The sequence below is a fragment of the Ursus arctos genome, unplaced genomic scaffold (assembly GCF_023065955.2).
Source record: "Ursus arctos isolate Adak ecotype North America unplaced genomic scaffold, UrsArc2.0 scaffold_6, whole genome shotgun sequence".
In the NCBI taxonomy this organism is placed as follows: Eukaryota; Metazoa; Chordata; class Mammalia; order Carnivora; family Ursidae; genus Ursus; species Ursus arctos.
The window spans coordinates 65627516-65648835 of NW_026623078.1; the positions used below are offsets into that span (position 1 = coordinate 65627516).

At 37.4% G+C, this 21320-nt stretch overlaps 1 protein-coding gene across 1 annotated transcript in view; it reads left to right on the top strand.

Moving 5' to 3' along the window:
• The first annotated feature begins 896 nt into the window (after nucleotides 1–896).
• SLC30A8 (solute carrier family 30 member 8) overlaps nucleotides 897–21320 on the top strand; it is a 34638-nt gene continuing 14214 nt past the window's right edge. The window contains exons 1-2 of the mRNA XM_026495532.2: nucleotides 897–967; nucleotides 12379–12578. Of these exons, the coding sequence (XP_026351317.1) occupies nucleotides 897–967; nucleotides 12379–12578 (271 nt within the window). The remainder of the gene's footprint in view (nucleotides 968–12378; nucleotides 12579–21320) is intronic.

Consider the following 21320-nt stretch of genomic DNA (forward strand, 5'->3'; position numbering starts at 1 on the left):
TCCTAGGAGTTTGGGGGTTGGAGGTTCCTTGGGACCAACTCAGAAGATGCCATTCCTGAATTGTGATTTGTTTGTCTGATAGGGTTTCCTTGGGTGAGTCTTTCATCCTCAGCAGAGGATACCCTAGCCAGGGAGAATATAGATCATCCCAGTTCTTGTAGGTATGACTGAGGGCTGTAATTTATTTAGAAGGTGAGTCTGCCCTTTTCCTAACCTGTCAAAAGGGCTTCAAAGCTGCCACACCAGGAACAGTTTCAGATTACAGACTTGAGCAACTAATAACCTAGTCCTCCCTTCAGTAGTGAAATTCCAAAGTGATCCTAAGAGAGTAAATCCTGACAGCTGCTTAGAGGTCATCTTAGGACTAGATCTCAGGAGAAATGTTTTTAGGTTGAGAGAGAGAATCCCCCACCCCCCTGAAAAAGGAAAGGAAAAGAAAGAGAAAGCATGAGACTAGTGCCCAGAGGCTGTCTGCAGCTCACCCAGGTGTGTTCTGAAGACCAAACCTCTACATCAGCAGTTAGCAGGAAACCCCTGAGCTCCTCTACCTCTCAGGAAACAGTGGAATCAGATAGCATCGGAAGCACACACACACACACACTCTCTCTCTCTCTCTCTCTCCACCTGATCCTTCCTGCAGGTCTCTGTAGGAGGCGAGTTTCTGTGGGTGAGAGAATGAGACCAGGTGATAGTCCAAGGAGGCTGTAATTTTAGCAGAACTACCAAGAACATTTATGTAGGAGGCTCGTTATTCTAAATCCTGGAAACCTTTTTATTTTTTTCTTTGGAAAGTACGTGAATGATTGTAATGCTGCTTTGCTTCCCAAACTGGGCACTGAGGTAAACAGCAGAAGCCACAACAACCACAAACAACAGCAGAAGGTCTTATCCTGACCATGGAGTTCCTTGAAAGAACCTACCTTGTGAATGACAGAGCCACGAAGATGTATGCCTTCACCCTAGACAGGTAACAGACATCTGCTTCTGCCTCACAACTTTCTGTGTCTTGACTATTCAATAAATCCTTAGACCCTACTGCTTCAAAATTGGAAGCTTTTGCTGTGCAACTCAGGGGCATTTTGTAAAATTTGATTAACTGTTGACTGACCTGTATAATTTGTATCCTGAAAAATGCAGGATTTGATTCCTTAAATATCCTAAGTGCACAAAGGATACATTTTATTAATACATTTTCATCTGTAGTTCATCTTCCAGAAAATAGGCATATACGATCTAATCTGTTTACCTTTCTTTTCCTCAATTATTCCCATTTTTAAAGTTCTATGGAAATTTTATTGAATTATATTTAGAAAAAAATTAAGGCTTTTCAACTATGTGACAGAATTGGGGTTACCTTGATTTTTAAACCAACTGCAGTTTTCTTGATCATAAAATCCCATAATCAAATGTACACAACTATAATGAATATAGCTGAGTTTAACGTTCTACGTAGTTCCGTTTACTATCTCCATAGTACCACATGCACAATGCCACATCCATTCATCTTCCCATTATTGAACTATTATTGATGGAACACGCCTGGATATATAACAGGAAAAAAATGCCTACTTTCAGATCTCTGTCCTCTTGAAAATTTGCATCTAATGTGGAATGCACAGAGAAAATAGGCAATTACAAAATAGCATAGAAGTGTTACTCTGGAGGTGTTCAATGAGATCTCAAAGGAACCTAGGCCTTAGCTAGACTTTAGGGGTCAAAGAAAGCATTTCAGAAGTTATAGAGTAAGAACTGAAAAATGAAAAGGAGTTAGAGCAAGGTTAGGAAAACTCCACATAGAAAATACAGGTAGGGGACATTTTCCAGACTGAGATAATTGCCTGGTAAAAACAGAGACATGTAGGGATAAGAGTTTGGTGAGTTTGGGGAATTCAGTCTGAATGAGGAACAAAGAGAAACATGCTTAGTATGTACAGAAGAATGAATAAAAATCTGAAATGATTTCATGGTAGAAGCAGAGCTTAAGGGACTACACACCCATTAATAGTATATGTAATGTTTGTGTTTGTTTCATGGAACCAAATTCATATTTCAAAGAGTAGCAACATTGTGTTTGATAGCACCAAATGTTTGAACAACTGTAAAGGTACTTTTTTTTATAGGATCTTATGATTTTGCTTTAAAATTATATGATAGAATCTAGCACATCAATTATCTCACATTATAAGAATTAGTTTCTATTAGATGTGATTTATTAAGACCACAAATAACAAAACATCATGTTAGGTCAGGCAGAAATTTTAGACAATGACTTATTATTACTATAGACACTATAATAGAGCATCTCTAAATTATTAAAATAACAGTATTTCCCTTTCATTAAAAGAGACCACTAACACTCTGCTACACAAATAAAGTCAACCATTTATAGTTATAGGGTCTCATTCTCTTCCTGAATGAGTATGGTTTTCAGAATATGGTGATAGAAACTATCAAACTCAATTTTATTTTATTTTCACACAAAAACAGTTAAACTGGGGAGAAATGATTTGTGCTAATGCCTCATTTTCACAGTTAGGAACCCGAATGCCAAAGAGAGGAATTACCTTTCTTAAGGTCAGATGTCTAATTACGACAGAGTTGGGATCTGAACCCATGCCTTCTGTTGGCAAATTTAGTGTCTGCTTCCTCCTCCTCCACTTTCCTGCACACACACTTTCATCTTGTGGCCTCCTGAATCCTTCATCTATTTCTCCCTGAGGTCACATGGACCTTGATTTCCTCACTTGTGTACTACTTTTTTATCATCTTCCCCAACCTCCTTTCTCATGTATTTTCTTTTGTCTCTATTTCCCAGACAACTCTGCCTTCTGATATTCCTTCTCTTTTCTCCTTCCTTCTCTCTTTTCTACTATAATCAGCTTTCAATTTACATTGTTACGAGCTATTGAGAAACGTTACCTGAAGGAATCTTTATTCTCTAATTCCACAAAAGGAGTGTTTCATTTATCTACTGCTGGGCTACAAACCAATCTCAGAATGTTGTAGCTTCAACAGCAATCATTTTATGATTCACAATTCTAGGGTCAGTGACGTTTGCTCATGCGGCTGCATTCTGCTGGTGTCTGGGCTGTGCCAAAAGTTCCAAGATGGCTTTACTCACATATCTGGGAGCTTTGTACCAGCTTTTGGCTATTCTTCATTCTCTTTCCCATGGCCTCAAATATTTCCCCCTTAAAGGAGCCTGCTATGGACTGAGTATTTGTGTCCCTCCTTTCCAAATTCATATTTTAGAGCCCAAACTTCCATGTGACTATGCTGGAGATAGAACCTTTAAAAATGTGATTAAGGTTAATTGAAGTCATAAGGATGGAGCCCTGATATGGTAGAATTGGTGTCCCCATAAAAGAGGAAAAGACACCAGAGATCTCTCTCCACCATGTGAGAATACAGCAAGGCAGCCATCTACAGACCAGGAAGAGAGCTTTTGCCAGAAACTGAATTTTCCAGCACCTTAATCATGGACTTCCAGCCTCCAGAACCATGGGAACATAAACTTCTGTTGTTTAAGCTCCCCAGTCTGTGCTTTTTGTTATAGCAGCTTGAGCAGACTAACACAAGATCCAGCTTTAACTGGATCCGATCACAGAGTAATTTATGCCTCAGGGGATTGTTGAAGACAGTAGAGTAATCAATAAGTGATTAAGTAGGTCAGTGGTTGAATGTGATACCCATTTAGGCAGAGCAGGCAGAAGCTTAACAGTGAGACCATGGAAAGAGGCAGTCAAAGCAAACATGATTAAAATGATCAGCATCCCTGGGCTGGAGTGGGGGAGGTAAGCATGACTCTGTGTATGCCAAGGCTGCACCCTCTTGGGAACGATAACAGAAGCTGCATGTGTAGGGGACATCAGAGGAAATGGATTCCACTTAATTAGACAAGCCATTCCTAAACAAATAATAGAGCTAACAAGTAAATGTCAGCAACAATGGGCCCATGGGGATCAGTACCCAGCATTTCTACCATGTATTACCTAAAACATCCAATTGTAAGCTAATTATTACAAGATCTGCAAAGAAAGTGTAAAAATAACCCATACATAATAAGAGCAGGTGATAGAAACTGCCTTTGAAAGACCCCAGATGTTGGACTTAGCATTCAGAGATTTCAGAGTAGTCATTATAAATATGATTAAAGAATTAAATGAAATCATGTTTAAAAAATTAAAGAGAGATATGATGGCACTGTCTCATCAAACAGACAATGTCAATAAAGAGATAGAAATTATATAAAAAGAACCAAACAGAAATTCTGAAGTTGAAAGTACATTAAGTAGAATAAAAAATTTGTTAAAGGGGCTCATCGGTAGATATTAACTGACAGAAGACTCAGTGAACTTGAAGACAGGTCAACAGATATGCAACATAAAGAACGGAGAGAAAAAAATAAGGAGGAAATAGAACCTCAGGGAAATGTACACATCAACAAATGCCCTAACACATGCATAATGTGCAGAAGGAGAGGAGAAAAAGGAGGAGAGAAACATTCAAAGAAATAATGACTAGAATTCTCCAAAATTTGGTGACAATATTAATCTACATATCCACAATGGTCAACAAGAGGAATCATGGAAAACAGATCTACATTCTGACATATCATAGTGAAAATACTAAAAGCAAAACACGCAGAAAAAATCTCGAAAGCAGCAAGAGAGAAAAAAAGGTTTATCGTGTTCAAGAGCATCTCAGGAAGATCAACATCTGACTTCTAGAAGAAACAAAGAAGCTGGAAGACAGTGGAATGACATATTCAAAGGGCTAAAAGAAAAAAAAAAACTGTCAACAAATCATCTTATATCCAGAAAAACTACCTCCTAAAATGAAGGTGAAATGAAGACATCTCCAGGTGAGCAAAAACTGAGAAAATTTTTTGCCAGCAGACTCACTTTTCAAGAAATAAAGGAAAAATTTCAGGCTGCAGATAAATGACACCAGACATTCACTTGAATCAACACAGAAAAACCAAATAGCGTCAGTAAAGTTAAAGGTAATTATAAAAGACAGCATATTTACTCTCCTTTCTTCTCTTCACTGATTTAAAGATAAATTGTATACATAAAATGTATATAATATTAGTTGAAATGTTAAAGTTATAGAAAGATACAAACTACCAAATAACTCAAGAGGAAACAGAAAATCTGAGTGGATCTATAATAAGTAAAAATATTTTCTTAGTAATAAGGAAACTTCATGCAAAGAAAATAGCAAACCCAGATGTCTTTACTGGTGCTTTTTACCAAACGTATAAAGCAGAATTAATACCAATTCTTCACAAATTCTTCCAAAAAATAAAAAGGAATGAACATTTTCCAACTCATTCTATATTTCAATATTTCACTGATAGCAAAACAAGAAGATATCACAAGAAAATAAAACTATAGGTCAATATGCCTTATAAATAAATATAGATTCAAAACTCCCTCCACTCAATACTAACAAACTGAACACAGCAAGATATAAAAAAATTACGACTATGGTGAAGTTGGATTTATCCCAGTAATGCATATTTGATTTAACATTTGAAATACAATCAAAGTAATACTACATTAATAGAATAAAGGACAAAACCCAAATATGATTATCTCACTAGATACAGAAAAAGCATTCAACAAAACTCAACAGCCTTTCATTATGGTGACGTCCACCAAACAAGGAATAGAAGGGAACTTCTTCAACTTGATAAAAAGCATCTATGGAAAACATGAAACTAACATTAAACTTAGTGGTAAAGGCCTGAAAGCTTTCCCTTAACATCAGGAATAAGACAAGAATGCCCATTGTCACCATTTCCACACAGCACTTTACTCTATATTCTAGCCAGGGCAAGATAAAAATAAAAATAAAAATAAAAATAAAAATAAAAATAAAAATAAAAATAAAAGGCATCCAGATTGGAAAGGAAGATATAACTTAACACCGTTTGCAGACAACATCAACTAGTATATAAAAATCCGAAGGGATCTACTGAAAATCTTTAGAGCTAATGAACAAGTTCAGTAAGGCTTTAGGTAGCAAGATCAATATCCAAATAATAATTGTATTTTCATTTGATAGCAACAACTAATCTGACAATACAATTAAGAAAACAATTCAACTTAACAATAGCATGAGAAAGAATAAAATACCTGGGAATAAATTCAACAAAGTACCAAACTTGTACACTGAAAATAAACAACGTCAAAATTAAAGATTTAGATCCTTATTTAGATAAATTAATAAATATCCCATGTTTGTGGATTGAAAGACAATTTTAAGAAGGCAATATTCTCCAAATTAATGTATATTTTCAATGCAATCACTAACTGCTTTTTGAAGAAATTGACAAGCTAATCCCACAATTCATATGGACACAAAAGGGGCCTAGAAAAGGCAAAACACGCTTGGAAAAAAAAACATACTTGGAAGGTTTACACTTCCTGATTTCAAAAGTTAATATAAAGCTACAATAAATGGTACTCAGCTAATTAAGAGCTAAAAGTATAAAACCCTTAAAAGAAAACATAGACATAAAACTTTATGACCTTGGGTTAGGCTATAGTTTTTTAATAGGACACCAAAAGCCTAAGTGATAAAATAGATAAATTACAGAGCATCAAAATTAAGATCTTTTGTTCTGCAAACAATACAATGAAGAAAATGAAAATGCAACGTTGGGAGGAAATATTTGCAAATGATGTATGTGATATGGGATGTGTATGGGAATATATAGAGGACAATTACAACTTAATAAAGATAAATTGGCCAATTTAAGAATAGGTGAAGGATATGGACAGACATTTCTCCAAGAAAATATACAAATGTGTAATAAACACACGAAGATGTCAGCATCATTAGCCATCAGGGCTAATGATGCAAGTCAAAACCACAATGAGATAGCACTTCATCCCCACTAGGATGGCTATAATCAGAAACCAAAAACAAGCATTGGCGAGGCTATAGAGAAATGAGAGTGCTCAAATATTGTGTGTGGGAATGGAAAATGGCATAGTGCTTTGAAAAACATTTTGTAAGTTTTTATAAAATGTTAAGCATAGAGTTACCTTATGGGTCCAGGAATTCTATTGCTAGGTATTTATTCAATAAAAATGAAAACACACTTCCACAAAAGCTTGTATACAAATTTTCATAGCAGCATTCTTCATATAGTCCCCAAATAAAAACAACATAAATGCCTGTCAACTGATAAACCAGATAAATAAAATGTTGTATATCCATACAATGGAGTATTATTTGAAAATAAAAAGCAATGAAGTACTGATGTATTGATATTTGCTACAACATGGATAAACCTTGAAAACATTATGCTAAGTGAAAGAAGTCATTAATAAAAAAAAAATCCACATGTATGATTCCATTTATATGAAATGTCCAGAATAGGAAAATTTATGGAGGCAGAAAGTAAATTGGTGGTTGCCTGGGCTAGGGTTGTATGTAAGGAGATTGGGGATTTACTGCTAATGGGTACAATGTTTCTTTTTTGGGCAGACAGAAATGTTCTACCTTAGATTGTGGTAATGGTCACACAACTCTGCAAATTTGCTAAAACCCATTAAATTGTCTACATTAAATGGATCACTTGTGTGGTATATGAATTATATATTAATAAAGCTGTTTTAAAAGGAGAGGGGAAATGGACACCTGTTCTAGGATGAGAAATTACATCTGATTGTGCAAACATTCCTATTTCCCCACTCCCTGTAGCTCTCTCCCCTCAAAACACTTCTTCACATTACTCATTTGTTTCACAAACATTTAATCAAGTATAAGCTCAACAAATTTGTACTGAATGGTTCCTGTGTTCCAGACAAGGTCCCAGGCACTGAATACATAGGACTCATTCTAGTGCAGACAAAGGTAAGTGGTTGAGTAGGGGAAACAGGCCAGGAACTAAGGGATTTATGGATGTTTTCTCCCTCTTTGATATTTATCCTTTCCTTAAGAAGAGAGGGTCAATTCCCAGGGTTAATTCATACAAAACTGATGATTTGTATGCCTTATTGTCACTGGAGTAGAATCTAGAATAATGGATATGGACAAAGGGGAAACAAAAGAAAAGCTTGCTTTTTGCTTATTCAAGCTCTGTCATAAAAATGCTTAGCTTAGAGTTCTTAAACATTTTTTTCTTAAAGTTGCCAATTTCTTTTTAAAAGATTTTATTTATTATTTATTTGAGAAAGAGTGAGTGAGAGGGGGAAGAGAGAATATGAAGCAGACTCCGCCCTGAGTGCGAGCCCTACTAGGGCTCAATCCCAGGACCATGAGATCATAACCTGAGTAGAAACCAAGAGGCAGACCCCAAGAGTCCCATGCTTAACCAACTGAGACACCCAGGCACCCCTAGCCTTAAGTTATTTCACAGTGCAACTTCCTTTATTGCTTCTGAAGAACCATGATAATCATGTAATGTGAAAATGGTAGGCTAAAAAATTCACATTTTTTGTGCATTTATCTTTTTCCAAACACACTCTGAAGTGTTTATATGAATTAGCTAAAATCTCAAAAAGCTACCCTATGAGAAAGGTGTTATCATTATCCCCATTTTGCAGGTGAGGAAATTGAGGCACAGAGAGGTTATGCTGTTTTCTTACTGTCATACAATTAGTGAGTGGTAAAGCTGGCATCGACTTAGCAATGGGATGTCAGCCCAAATTCTCAACTTTCTCGCTGTACTGTCATCCACTCAGCCCATCTCGGAAACTGGCATGCCCTTCACCTAGCTGTTGTCACCAGAAATCCATGAGGAATCCTTGAGTCCCACCCTTCCCTTATTCCCCCCTAACTAATGCTATTAATTAGTATGTCCCGTTGATGCTACCTCCCAAACAACCCTCAGATATGGATACTTCTTCCCATTTTCCTTGTCACTGCACTGGTCCAAATCGCCACCATCTATGCTTCAGCCACCTCCTAAATGGTCTCTATGTTTTGCCTCTTTATACTCAAGCCTTCCAAGCATCACCCGAAGTGATCATTTTAGAAATGTGAACCACATAATGTTTCTTCCCTGCTTAAAACTTTCCAACTTCCTTCCTGCAGACTTGGAAGTAAAAGGAAACCCTTTCTAATGGTTCATATTTCTGTATGATCTAATTTCTGCCTACTTCTCTGACGTCACCCAATGTCACTCTTTCTTCATCCCACAGTGGCCACCTACGTAGTTCCCTTTCTGTCAAAGTGAGCTTTTGAACAGGACAATCTCTTTCTCGCCTTTGTGCCTTTGCACCAGCAATACCGTCCACTTGAGATGTTTCTCTTCCATGTCGGTCTACTCCTGGTTATCTTTGAACTCACTGCAGAGTTATCTCTACAGAGGTGCCTCCCGTTAAGGCTCTATTTAAAGTAGCCCCATCTTCTATCCCCGATCACTGACCATTATACTACACAGCCTCTGTGATTATCGGCTGGCTTACTGTTTGTCCCCCTCTGCTAAGATACAAGCTTCTGAGGTCAGGAACGTTGTCTCAGAGACCACGGTATCCACTAGCACCTCTGATAGTGCAGACACATTGCAGGCGTGCAGTACAAATTTGCTGAATGAATGAACACATGAGGTACTGGATATGCATGGTGGGACCTGAGCTTTCGTCGCCTCTTCTCACAGCAATACAGATTTGAGGTTCTTGGGAGAAGTGATGTGAAAGCACAAAATAGAAGTGATTTTATTTAGTCAACATATGAAATAAGAGGGTGAAAAGTATTACCAGCTCTACTTTAGAGACACAGAAACAAAGGGGTTTAACTTCTACCATCAAAAAAAAAAAAAAAAAAAAAAAAAAAAAAAAAAAAAAAAAAAAGAAAAGAAAAAAGAAAAGCTTCTCCAAGATCACAAAACAAAGCTCCATTCTCTAATTAGTATTTTAAGAAATGAGCTCAAAGTTGTAGGCTATTGCAAGAAAATGTTTGAATATTTCCCTATTTCTCCTGCTAGTCCCCCTTTTTTTCTTTGCTGCTACAGTAACTTCTTCTCCTCTGGCCTATTATTCCTATTCTTCAGAGCTTCAGCCATCTTTGAATTCATGGAATCTATGGTGCTTTATTCACAATTCATTTTTTGATGCATCATAGCATTTGCTTTCTAGAACTTCCTTGAAATTCTTCTCAGAATTCACATCATTTTTTAGATTAAGAGCCTGTTCTGCACGTGTAGGTACCCAGACCACTTTGCTCTAAAGAGGTAATGAGAAATGTATTTTAATTTTAGTTTTTTAAGTTTTGGGGGGATTACAGACCCTTTTAGGAGCCCAGTGAAGACTGTGGGCTCTTGCATCCCTCCCCCATAAAATACACACAAACACACAGATGAACACATTGCATCCAATTTCAATACACTGAGTAAAGATTAACTATAAAGATCAACAGCCCCACTTGTATGAGCAAATAATTGGAAAAGAATGAATTGTTTAATAACAGGAAATCAGCTCATTGTGTCTCACATATTTATATTAAATACAGTGCTCTCTATATGTTAAAAATAATAATGTACAATATTTAATAAATTGAGAAAATGTCAACAATCCATATAGCTAAGAATCAGGTTCCAAAGCTGTATCTTTTGTAGGATCCTTTGGTGACACATCATTTCATCCATAATCCATTCCAGCCCTTCCCCACCGACTTGCAGCCATATGATTTGAGTAGCATCTACCCCAACCTCAGCTCCAGGAGTCAGCATGGTAGGGTTTAGCCAATCTGATTATACAAGGTCTAAGCCAATTAGCCCATCCATATGCCTCTGGCTATAAAGGTTGGTTCTTATTTGGTCAAATCAGCATGCAACTCAGGACTCTTGTTTAGGAGTTGGGAATGGACACTCTCTCTCCCTATATAAGAAAAGGCAGGTGCACAACTCCTGATGACCTTGGGCAACCATTCCACTATCATGAGGAAAACCATCCTGCAGTTGAAGTGCACTTGAGAATGCAGAGTGATGCATCTGGAATCTTCCTAAATCAGGTTAAATCCTGATATATCTTGATGTTTTCAGTTGCAGAACCAGTAATTCCCATTTAATAGCATGAGCTTTGTTTTCAGTTCTTGTAACCAAAAATACCCTAATTTATTATGGACTTTAAGTAAAAAAAAGTGTGTTTATATATTACAAAGCTAAACAACAAAATATCAGTAATAGTTGTCTTTTGGAGGTAAGGTTACCAGTGATTCTTCCCTTTGTTTTGTGCTTTTCTGTAATTCTAGATTTTCTGTAATGAATATATATGTTAGTTTATTCAAGAAAAACACAAATATAATGATAATTAGTGTCATAATAATTATCATCATCTAAGCCAAAACCTTCAGACCTTTAATTCCAGATGGTGATAAGACAAATGAGCTCTTCAAGTGGTGGTGATTTTATTTTTCTTTTTATACGTTTCAAAGTCATGAATGCTAAGTTCATTCTAAGAATCTTATTAATGTCTTCCAATAAGTTTGCTAAAAAAATGAATGTCTGACCAGCGCAAGATCTGTGGACATTGATATTGGCATCAGTAGAGATTGGTTTTAGGTGTTCTGAGGCTCAGGTAGGAGGCAGGGTGGAGCCACGTGGAAAAAACACTGGGCTTAGAATCCCAGTTCTGCTGCTTCCTGGTTATTTGGCCCCAGGCAATTACTTAACCTCTCTGAACCTTGATTACTTCAGCTAAGAAACTATGGAATTGGACTGAATGTTATCTACAATCTTGCCATCCATGAAACTCTAGAGTTCTATACATGGCTCTAAATAATGCTTTATATTTGAGAAGAACGGGTAAGTCCTGCCTGCTTCAGGAAGTGTAAGTAAGTTCAACTCCCAATACAGCTTTGACAGATGGATAGAGATTGTGGGCAAAGCTGTGTTAAGAAGGTTTCTAAGAGCCCACATGGACTCAGCAGGAGAAAGTGCTATGATCTATTAACAGTGTTGCTGTGGAGAAGAAAGGAAGAGTTTTGGCATTTAATAGTGAGTATTTGAATCATCAAGCTGGCTCCTGCACGCATATCCAACATTGCCCTGCCCCTCCCCCATTTAAAATTTGTAACACAGGGTCCAAAATCTTTTCAAAGTGCGGTAATGTGGAAGGAAATGCATCAAAGTGTATCTGCTTCCCTTCTCCTGTTCCTCTGACATCTCTTAATCACTGCTGGTATAGACTGAATAAGACCTTGACCGAATAAAAGCAAAACCTTAGTAGCTGAGAATTCAGAAGGAAATTTCTTGCTTGTTCCTTACACTTGATATTTCTTGTGGAAGGAGCTGTGAACAGCAACTTCCCAGCTCGTTAGCAGATGTCCTACTATCAGTTCTGAGAAGAGGCAGGGCTGTCAGTGAGGTGTTTGTTTGCAACCACGTTCACATCTTGCTTCTGTCAAACTCATCCATAGTGTGGAACTCCAGCAGAAATCCTTGAATAAAGATCAATGTCCTGGAGAGAAGCCAGAAGAGCTGGAGTCAGGAGCCATCTATCACTGCCACAGCAACTCCAAGGCCACAGAGAACAGAGCAAACGAGCAAGTCTATGCCAAGTGGAAACTCTGTGCTGCTTCGGGAATATGCTTCGTTTTCATGATTGCAGAGATCGTGGGTGAGTATTACTTAAAAAGACTTCTCTGATTCAACAAGCAAACACACAAAACCCTGCATCACTGTGGACAGTTATGTAAGTTCTCCTTTGAAAGAAAGATTTCATATTTTTTGTAAGTACTGAGTAACAATATGCTCATTATAGATAAGGTGGAAAATATTAGGAAACAAAATAAAATTCATCACCATCCCACATTTGAGTAATATCCTCTAATAACATTGTGGAGTATTTTTGTACAATATCTTTTTCTATTCATAACTCAGCTTTTTTAAACATAACTGAGGGCATACTGAATGCTTTTGACCATGCCATCAAATATTCTTCAAAACCCTTTTTATGCCTGAATAATATTCTATAATACACTCCACTGTGATTTACATAACCATCTCTCTATTGTTAGAAATTTAGGGAGTTTTTTTTTTTTTTTTCCTGCTATGGACAATGCTCAGTGAAAACTCATGAATAAAAGTCTCCCTGCCTCTCTGGTTAATCCCTTGAAAGAGATTCCTAACAGTGGAAAATATGATTGAAGGACACAAATATTTTTATTACTTCTTGATGCATATTGCCAAACTGCTATCCAGAAAGCTTAAAACAATTCATATGTCTGCCTGCCGTATGTAAGAATGATTCTCCAAATCTTTGCCAGAGCTTATTTTAATCTTTTGAGTATCTTTGTTAATGTATAGGTGAATAGCTTTATTTTATTATTCATTTTTTCGGTTACCATTAGAATATTTTTTGCATGCTTATTAGTAATCCATATTTCCCTTTGTTGATGCATTTCCTGCTTGTCTCTTAATGTCTCCTGTTCACTTGTTTTTTAATACTTTATAATCTCTATATTGATCTCCAGGGACTCTTTATATAGTTAGGATATTGAACTTTTTTATGTTCATTATAAGTACTTTTTCAGTTTATTGTTTACTTTTTAATTTTTGGTTTGATGTGGATAAGTTTTAAATTTTATATATGTAATTGTACCAAACATTCCATTTCGAGCTAACTTCTTTTATTGCTCTTTCACTATGTTAGTGCTTTGGTCCCCATCTACTGAGAAGATAAATACCATTTTGTTCTTCAATTTTTTGCATTTAATTTTAAATCAATGTGGGATTAGATACACTCCAAGGACTAAAAATTCTTTTTCTAAATAACTAAAAAAGTTTTCAGCATTATTTCTGGAATAATTAATTATTCCTTCCATTGATTTTTGATGTTTCTTTAATCATTCATCAATATTTTATAAAGAATAAGGGTTTGGTTCTAAGGTGTTTCATTGATCTGTGTTGTTCTTCTTTGTTACTAGTAACATATTTAATTAATGTAGATTTATATGTTGTAATATCTGTTGTTCTTTTCCCCATTATTCCTTGTTTAACAGAAAAAAGGAAAAGTTCATTTATTTCTGTTTATTACTCTAATTAAACATGAGAACAATTGTGTTTTCTCTCCAAAATCAGATTATGATTTTATTGATATGTAAGTTAATTTGGAAATACAAATCTTTTTAGAATACTCAATTTTCTCCTCTAGGAATATGGTAACTTTCTCCATTTATCTAAAAACTCTATATCTCTCATATGTTTTGTGATTTTAGTTAGTTGGCTTATTTGTTTGTTTTAATATAGGGGCAGCCCATTTCTTGCCAGGGTTATTTAGATATATTTGGTTTATTCCTTCTGGAGGTGAGTGGGGTCTTCCTTTTTGCATGTCCTCTTTTCTAGGTGGTTACTTCTGGTATTCTGGAATGTTTTCCATTTTGCATATTGATTTTATACTCATCAGTGTATTTGCATTATTTTCATTCTAAATGTATCTTAAACCATTTTCTTTGTTCCTCTCTCATCCATCCACCTCCCCCACGAGATAACAATCTCTTGTGCAAAAAACATATTTCTCTTCTTTTTCAATAATTATATCTCTTCTTTTGTATGTTTCATATTTTTATCATGTTAAATAATATCTATGCTAAATCAGTTCTTCTGTTCAACTATTTAACTGTTAAGTGAAATGTTTCCTGAGAGGTTATTTTTTTTTTAGATTTTATTTATTTATTTTATTTTTTTAAATAATGAGGTTAAGTATTTTCATTATGTAAATGAAGTGGGTTTTTCCCCTAGTTTTTAAATGATTAACAAATAATCAAGGAACTTGTTGACCTTTATCAAGTATCTTTTCTTATAAACGTACTCAAAAATTTTTTGACACATTGTTGATATGTTTTCTATTCAGAGATTTCCTTATATAATACGGTCTTTGCATTTCTAGCATTATGATAATAACTAATATCTACTTAATGCTTATTATGTGCCAGGAACTGTGATAAGTGCTTGTCATTGTGTTACTTACTTAATCCTGTTGAAATCCCTGAGAGGTAGGTCCTCCAACTATTAATTGCACTATGTGGATGAAGAACCAGAAATGCAGACTTAAGTACTCTACTTGTAAGAGGGCAGGCAGTCTGAATTCAGGGGCTCAAATTCCTAAAACTGTCATTACAGTGCCTCTCAAATAGATTGTGGTGGACCATTCTTTCAATGCATTGCTCAATCTGGATCACTCATATTTTCATTAGGATTTTTTTATCTTTATTGGTAATTAAAATTGATGGTTTTCTGTTTGGAGCTATTTTTCTAAGTTTTTGAAGTACAGTTATGCATATTAAAATGAAAAGTTTAGTTTTAATATTACCTTTATCTTAAAAAAATGGAAATGATTTATATAACACTGTAATTATCTCTTCCATTTTTTTTAAAGAAGTCCCTGGCAAATTATCTACCTTTGGAGACATTCTTGGAAATAATTTTTAAAATATATTTATTAGCTTCTTCCTCACTTTTTGACGTACTTAAAATTTCTACTTCTCCAGTAAATTTTGGTCATTTATGTTTTTCCAAAATCAGCCATCTCACAGAAATTTTCCAATTTATTACCATACATTGGAACATGACAGTCTCATATTAATATTCTCTTGTTTATTCTAGCTACATTCTCATTTTAATACTGTTTACATATTTTCTTTTCCTTGATTTAACTTGATAGATGTCTAGCTTCTTTATATTATCTATATATGTGTGTGTGTGTGTGTGTGTGTATGTATATATATATATATAGAGAGAGAGAGAGAGAGAGAGAGGGAGGGAATATACTATTATCTAAATTTTTCTTCTGTTTTTAATTCACAATTTTGGCTTTAAAAATATTTGTTGCTTCTTCTATCTTTCCTCAGGGTTGTAGTCTTACTGTATATCTTAATATCTTGAGTTATATCCTTCTCTGATTATTTTTAGCCTTTCTTTTCACTAATAATAAAATTATATTTAGCTGTGAACTCAATCTGAAAGTTTTGATATGCAATGTATCTTATTTATTATTCTCCCCCCAAATAAAAAAAGAACACTAGGAACTACCTGGCATATAGTATCATAAGCTACTATTACTCCATTCCCATAATTAACTGTTACACTCTTACCAATATTTTGGCTTCATTTTCTGTTACCCAAAAGGTGGGCTAAATTAATAATAATCTAAGACTGGAGGAAAACAGAACCTGCTAAGTTTTTGTTTTTGTTTTGCTTTTTGGGTTTTGTTTGTTTGTTTGTTTGTTTGGTTTGGTTAGCCACAATCATGGCTAACAATCAGAATTAATTGGTTTCTTAAACAGCTGGAGTCTTATGGCCTCTATATTCATACTCAGACTTTTATACCTTTTGAAAACTGGAAAAGAACTTAGACTCATCCAGTCCAAGAAAAATCCAGGGTTGACAAATAACTTTCCAGTCAAAGATTATAAAAACAATTGATACCATATAATTTCTAGAGCCAGGGTAAGTCTTTTGAAGGAACCAACATCACAGCTTGATGAAGTTGCAAAGAATTTACTTTGAGTAGTTCCAATTTGAAAATTCACTTGGAAAATCTGGTGTCATTTATGCCAGAGGTATATTCCTTTTTATTAGTTAAATTCCTAAGATTGTGGAGAGTATTCTATTGCTCATGTAAGAGATGGATAAAATGGAAAATAAAAAAAAAAACCTATTCAAAATGTGTCTTAGAAAGGTGATGTTCTGGAAATTCATAGCTTTCCAGACAAAGTCCTGGCACCACTGCATGCAAACACAGCTCCGCAAGATGTAGAAACTGGCTTGTTCTCCCCGCTACTTTCTTCCTCTGCTTTCCCCAGAATCCATGTAGATGCTGAGAACAGATGGCGTCTTCTCCCCAGCTGATGTCTAATCAACAGTCTGAAATGAGATGGTCTCTCATTCATAAAACTCATTTTTCTCCTTGTACCTTTCCTATGCCCTGTCATGTTGCTTTAAAATGACTTATATTTTTAGGGGAGGGGGGATGAAAATCTATTCACTTGGAGTAAGCAAATCAATCTCCCACTTCCCTCTCATTTTTAATCATTAATTAGTCCGTAAGTTCTAATCTGGCTTCAGTTTAGAGCCAGAAGAAAGTAATGTTGTCAGTAAAGGAATTAAGTGGATACTGACAGACTCATTTGGAATTTCAGCTGCATTGGTTTTGAACTGATTTCCCTAAAACATTGCTCTCATCGTGTTAAATCCGTCTTCAGAATTCTTCATTGGCTCCTCTTTGTCGAGTTCAGTGCTTCACAACGTTTCCCCCATCACGGCAAGCACAGAAAACATTACTGAGTACTGGGGTAGACCCACAAGTGTGTTGTGGCTGGGAAAGGCTGCTTCAGGGGCTCCCTCTGTGCTAGGGCCCACTTGGCTACCCTGAGTGAAAAGAGATCAACATATTCGAATGCTCTGGCATTCTGGAAAAAATGAAAAATTCTAATTTTGACTTTCAAATCATTCCACCATGTCGCTGCCAAACCGACCATCAATCTCTTTCTTGTACTACGTCACTACATGACTCTTCTGTTTTGGCTATTTATCCATCCTGTGCAAAATAACCATTGTATCTTAAAGTCTCTGTAGCTTTTGCTTATGTCTTCTTATTTCAATGGAAAAGGCCTCTCCTCAAAAGATCAAAACCCTGATCTTCATTCAGGACCCCAACCAGACCTCACCTGAAGCCATTCTTGACCAGGTCAGAGAAAGCGATTGTGATTCTCAGGTCACTTTTGGGAACCCAGGAGGTCCTCATACAGGGTATGGGATTTGAGACAGGCCTTAAAGTTTGTGTAGGAACTGAAAAGTGGCTAAGAGGGAGACGAAAAAGGCCTTCCAGAGGGAGGGTCCTGAGGAGAAGCACCTGACTACTGCTGCGGTCCAGGGGGTAGAAAATATCAGCCTGGCCTGGGAAGATTTTAAGTGGGTAGGTCGGCAATAGGACAGGAAATCTGTATTCTTAGAAAGCAAATCAAGTGATTCTTGATGTGTAGCTGCATTTGGGGGCCACTGTTTGTAGCGGTCAGGGATTGCCTATTCAGGAAGCTTCCTGCTACTCACTGTGGTCACTGCAGTTCTGGTCCTCCTGGACCAAGAAACTCAATCTCAGAGGCAAGGCTGGGTATGAGATGCCAAGAGAGATTATTCAGTCTCTGGGTCTTTTTTATAGGGAGGCTAGGCGGGGGGCGGGGGAGAACAGTTCTCTATCCTGTACAAACACTCTGCTGAAATGATGTAAACCTGGAGCTTCCAGAGTCCAACCTTTCTTGCTAAGGGTGAGGTAGTCTGTCTTCAGCAAGACAATAAATAGCAATGGTCAGAGACAGAACAAAGCTCCCCAAACGTTTCTGGAACCTTAGGATTAGGCTGCACTTGATCCAGTCCCACCCTGATGTGTTCTCAGTTGTGTGAGCCAATAAATTATCATTCGGGCGTTGTGGTTGAAGCCCGGTTGACTTAGGCATCTATGACCTACAACTGGACCTTTCGAAGATCTATCTAAGTCAGTGATGGAAGATAAAACAGGACGAGTGCAGAATAGAACTAGAGTGGTACTTGGGGTTCAAGAAAGACCATGAGGCCTAGCTGGAGAATCTGGATTAATTCTGCAGGCCTCGCGGAATAACTGACATTTGGAACAGGGGAGAGCCAGGTCATAGGGCTGTGTTTCCAGAGAGAACTGGCCACAGAGCAGGTTGGTGGAAGGAATTAAAGAGGCTCTGAGCATTAGTGTGTCGACTGTCAAGGGGCCTTTGAACCTGTCGAATTGGGACGTCTTCCTGACGACTTGTAAAAATTCCTAATTATGGAAAGGCCTTAACATGCCTATGTAAAAGTGTATCCCTATTTCAAAAGACAGACATAGACACTGAGAGCTCACAAAAATCAGCTCAAGGATGGCCATTACTGGAAGCGATTGGGAATGGTCAGAGAGAGACATCCTGAAGGAGGACTATTTAAAGTGTGAAGCACAGAGGGAGGACGCGGGAGGTGGCTAGACAGGAAAACAGAGCTGGGAGCCGCCTGGGGAAGATAGTAAGTATCTCAGAGTATAAAACTTCCTTAGAGACGGCGATGGCTGGGGGGTTTGATGACCACAAGCTTTACCAGTAAGGAGGCTAACTTTGTCCTACAGTCAGTGTGTCTCAGACGCTTAGGCCACTTATATTTTTTGAGGTTCCTGGTATGAAAAATTTAAGAAGTGTCCAAACACGCCTATGCAAACTGTGGTGTGTTTTAAATACTTGTTAAGTAATAACCCCATGCATTGAGTTTTTGATAGTCTAATTTTGTTTTTATATAGTATAATAATGCTATTACTATATTATTAATATACTATTACAGAGTATAATAATGCTATTCATAAGACAGTTAAAGGGTTTTAAAAATATGAATTAATAGCAGACAGTGGTGTCATCCAGTAATGGGACACAGGCTAATGTTGTCAGGGAGACATTTGCTTCTTTTCTTCCGGTCACTATGTCTCTGTTCTCCACAGAGCATGTCATGTGCACTTAACACCCACTCTGAACCTGAGGGGAGTAGGAGATGCAGGCCCAGTGGCTTCCCTGATGTCCTCTCACCCCACAGGCCCTAAGAAGACTGCGTTTCCAGAACTTAGTCCTTAGTGCCTCTCCTGTCTTGTTACCAGTACACTGCTTTCTCCAGCTTGTCAGTAATCCATAAATGAGCGCTCCTGCCTTCGTTCTTGCCTTCATCGTATTTCCTTGGCTATTACTGCTGTGCCTTAACCCCCAGCTTCTCCTCCCTCCAGGTCAGCCTCCACATTGCCGGCAAAGATCCCTCTCTTCAACACAGATCTGAGTATGTCGCAACCTTGCCTCAAAATCATAGTAGATTCCCTTATCCCGTAGGACAACATTCAAATTCTTTACCCTGACATAGTTTCCGGCAAGTGGGTCCCCCACCCACATGTCCACTCTCATCTCTGGTTATTCCTCCAACACTCCACACCTCTCGCTTTTCCATAAAGGCGCCATCTTCTTTCATTTCCCTCTGTTTTTGTTCCTGCTCTTACCTCTTCCTGAGAAACCCTTCCCTTCTAGCTCAGTCTTATCCCTCCCTGTGCAGAAACCTCCTCATGCTCCCAAGGAGAGTGGTTTTCTGATCCTCTAGCCCACTGCACATGTCTGCAGCCCAGTGAATGTGCGACAATGAGATCACTGAAGACAGAGACTGGGATGTGTTGAACTTTGTTTCTCTTTGTATACCCCACCCCTGTACCGCGCACAGCAAGGGCTCAGTAATACCGGCTGGACGGCTGCGTTCATTGTCAATACTACCCCTGGCTTTCAGAAGCAAACGCAAGATCAGTCAGAAACTACCTCTTGCACACAGTTTTCTCCATAGGATTCAGCATGATTGATCGCAGTTTTCTGGACTGTTCTTATAAGTAGCAATGATGGTTGCAAGATGGTTCTCACTTTCCGGGCCTCCACATAAATATGCTTCTTCCAAAGCAAGTTCTTTTTCTCGCTCAGTTGCCTCCTGATTCAGTTAAGCCTGTTGATGAGCCCCTACAGGACTCCATTTCCTTGACTTAGGCTACAATTTGAGCCCAGCACCTGGAATGGTCACCATCGTTCTTTGCTGCGATGGTGGACGGCTGCTAATCTGCATGTGGCCACTCTTCGTGTAAGAAATAATGCATTATTAACACAGCTTTATTATCAGACCTGAGTTGGCAGATAGAGCAACATCAGAGGATAACTGGAAGAAAAGCTGATTTCTTAGCAAAATGTTGCTTTTTGGCTAATGAATCATTCTGATTTTTTGCACTGACAGCTCAGTAACAAGCTTGAAGACTACTTTGCTTCAGACCATTAAACTCTGACAAACCAGTTATTAACTACAGCTAGAGCCAGTGGTCTGTGGGGATTATTGCAATTATGAGCCATCTATGTAATTTTTAAAAATCATTAGTTGAGACAAGGTGAGTCTGATGATGGAGGGGCTGGTGACTGATAGTCTCTGTCGCCTCGTCGTACACAGGCAATAAACAGCTGCCAGGAGGACAATGGGTCAGCAATAGCTCTTGTTGGGGAAGAAGCATTAAGAGCAATAAATACTGATCTCCAGCAATGAGCCCTGGTTGGGAAGGAAGAGACAGAAATTTCTTCTGATTTCTATTTTGGAGGCTGGAGGTCTTTTCTTGAAGGAGAACTAGAAGGAGGTAGAGAAGGCAAACCAAATACAAAGAAAGGCAAGGCAGGACTGCCACGGCTTGGGTTCTCTTCCTACGCTTTACTGGGTTGTCATTTACACTCAAGGACCCCCGCAGAAGGTGCCTGCCCTTTCTTTTACTGCTCCCCACTACTCATAATAGGGATCTGAACTCGGATAGATAATA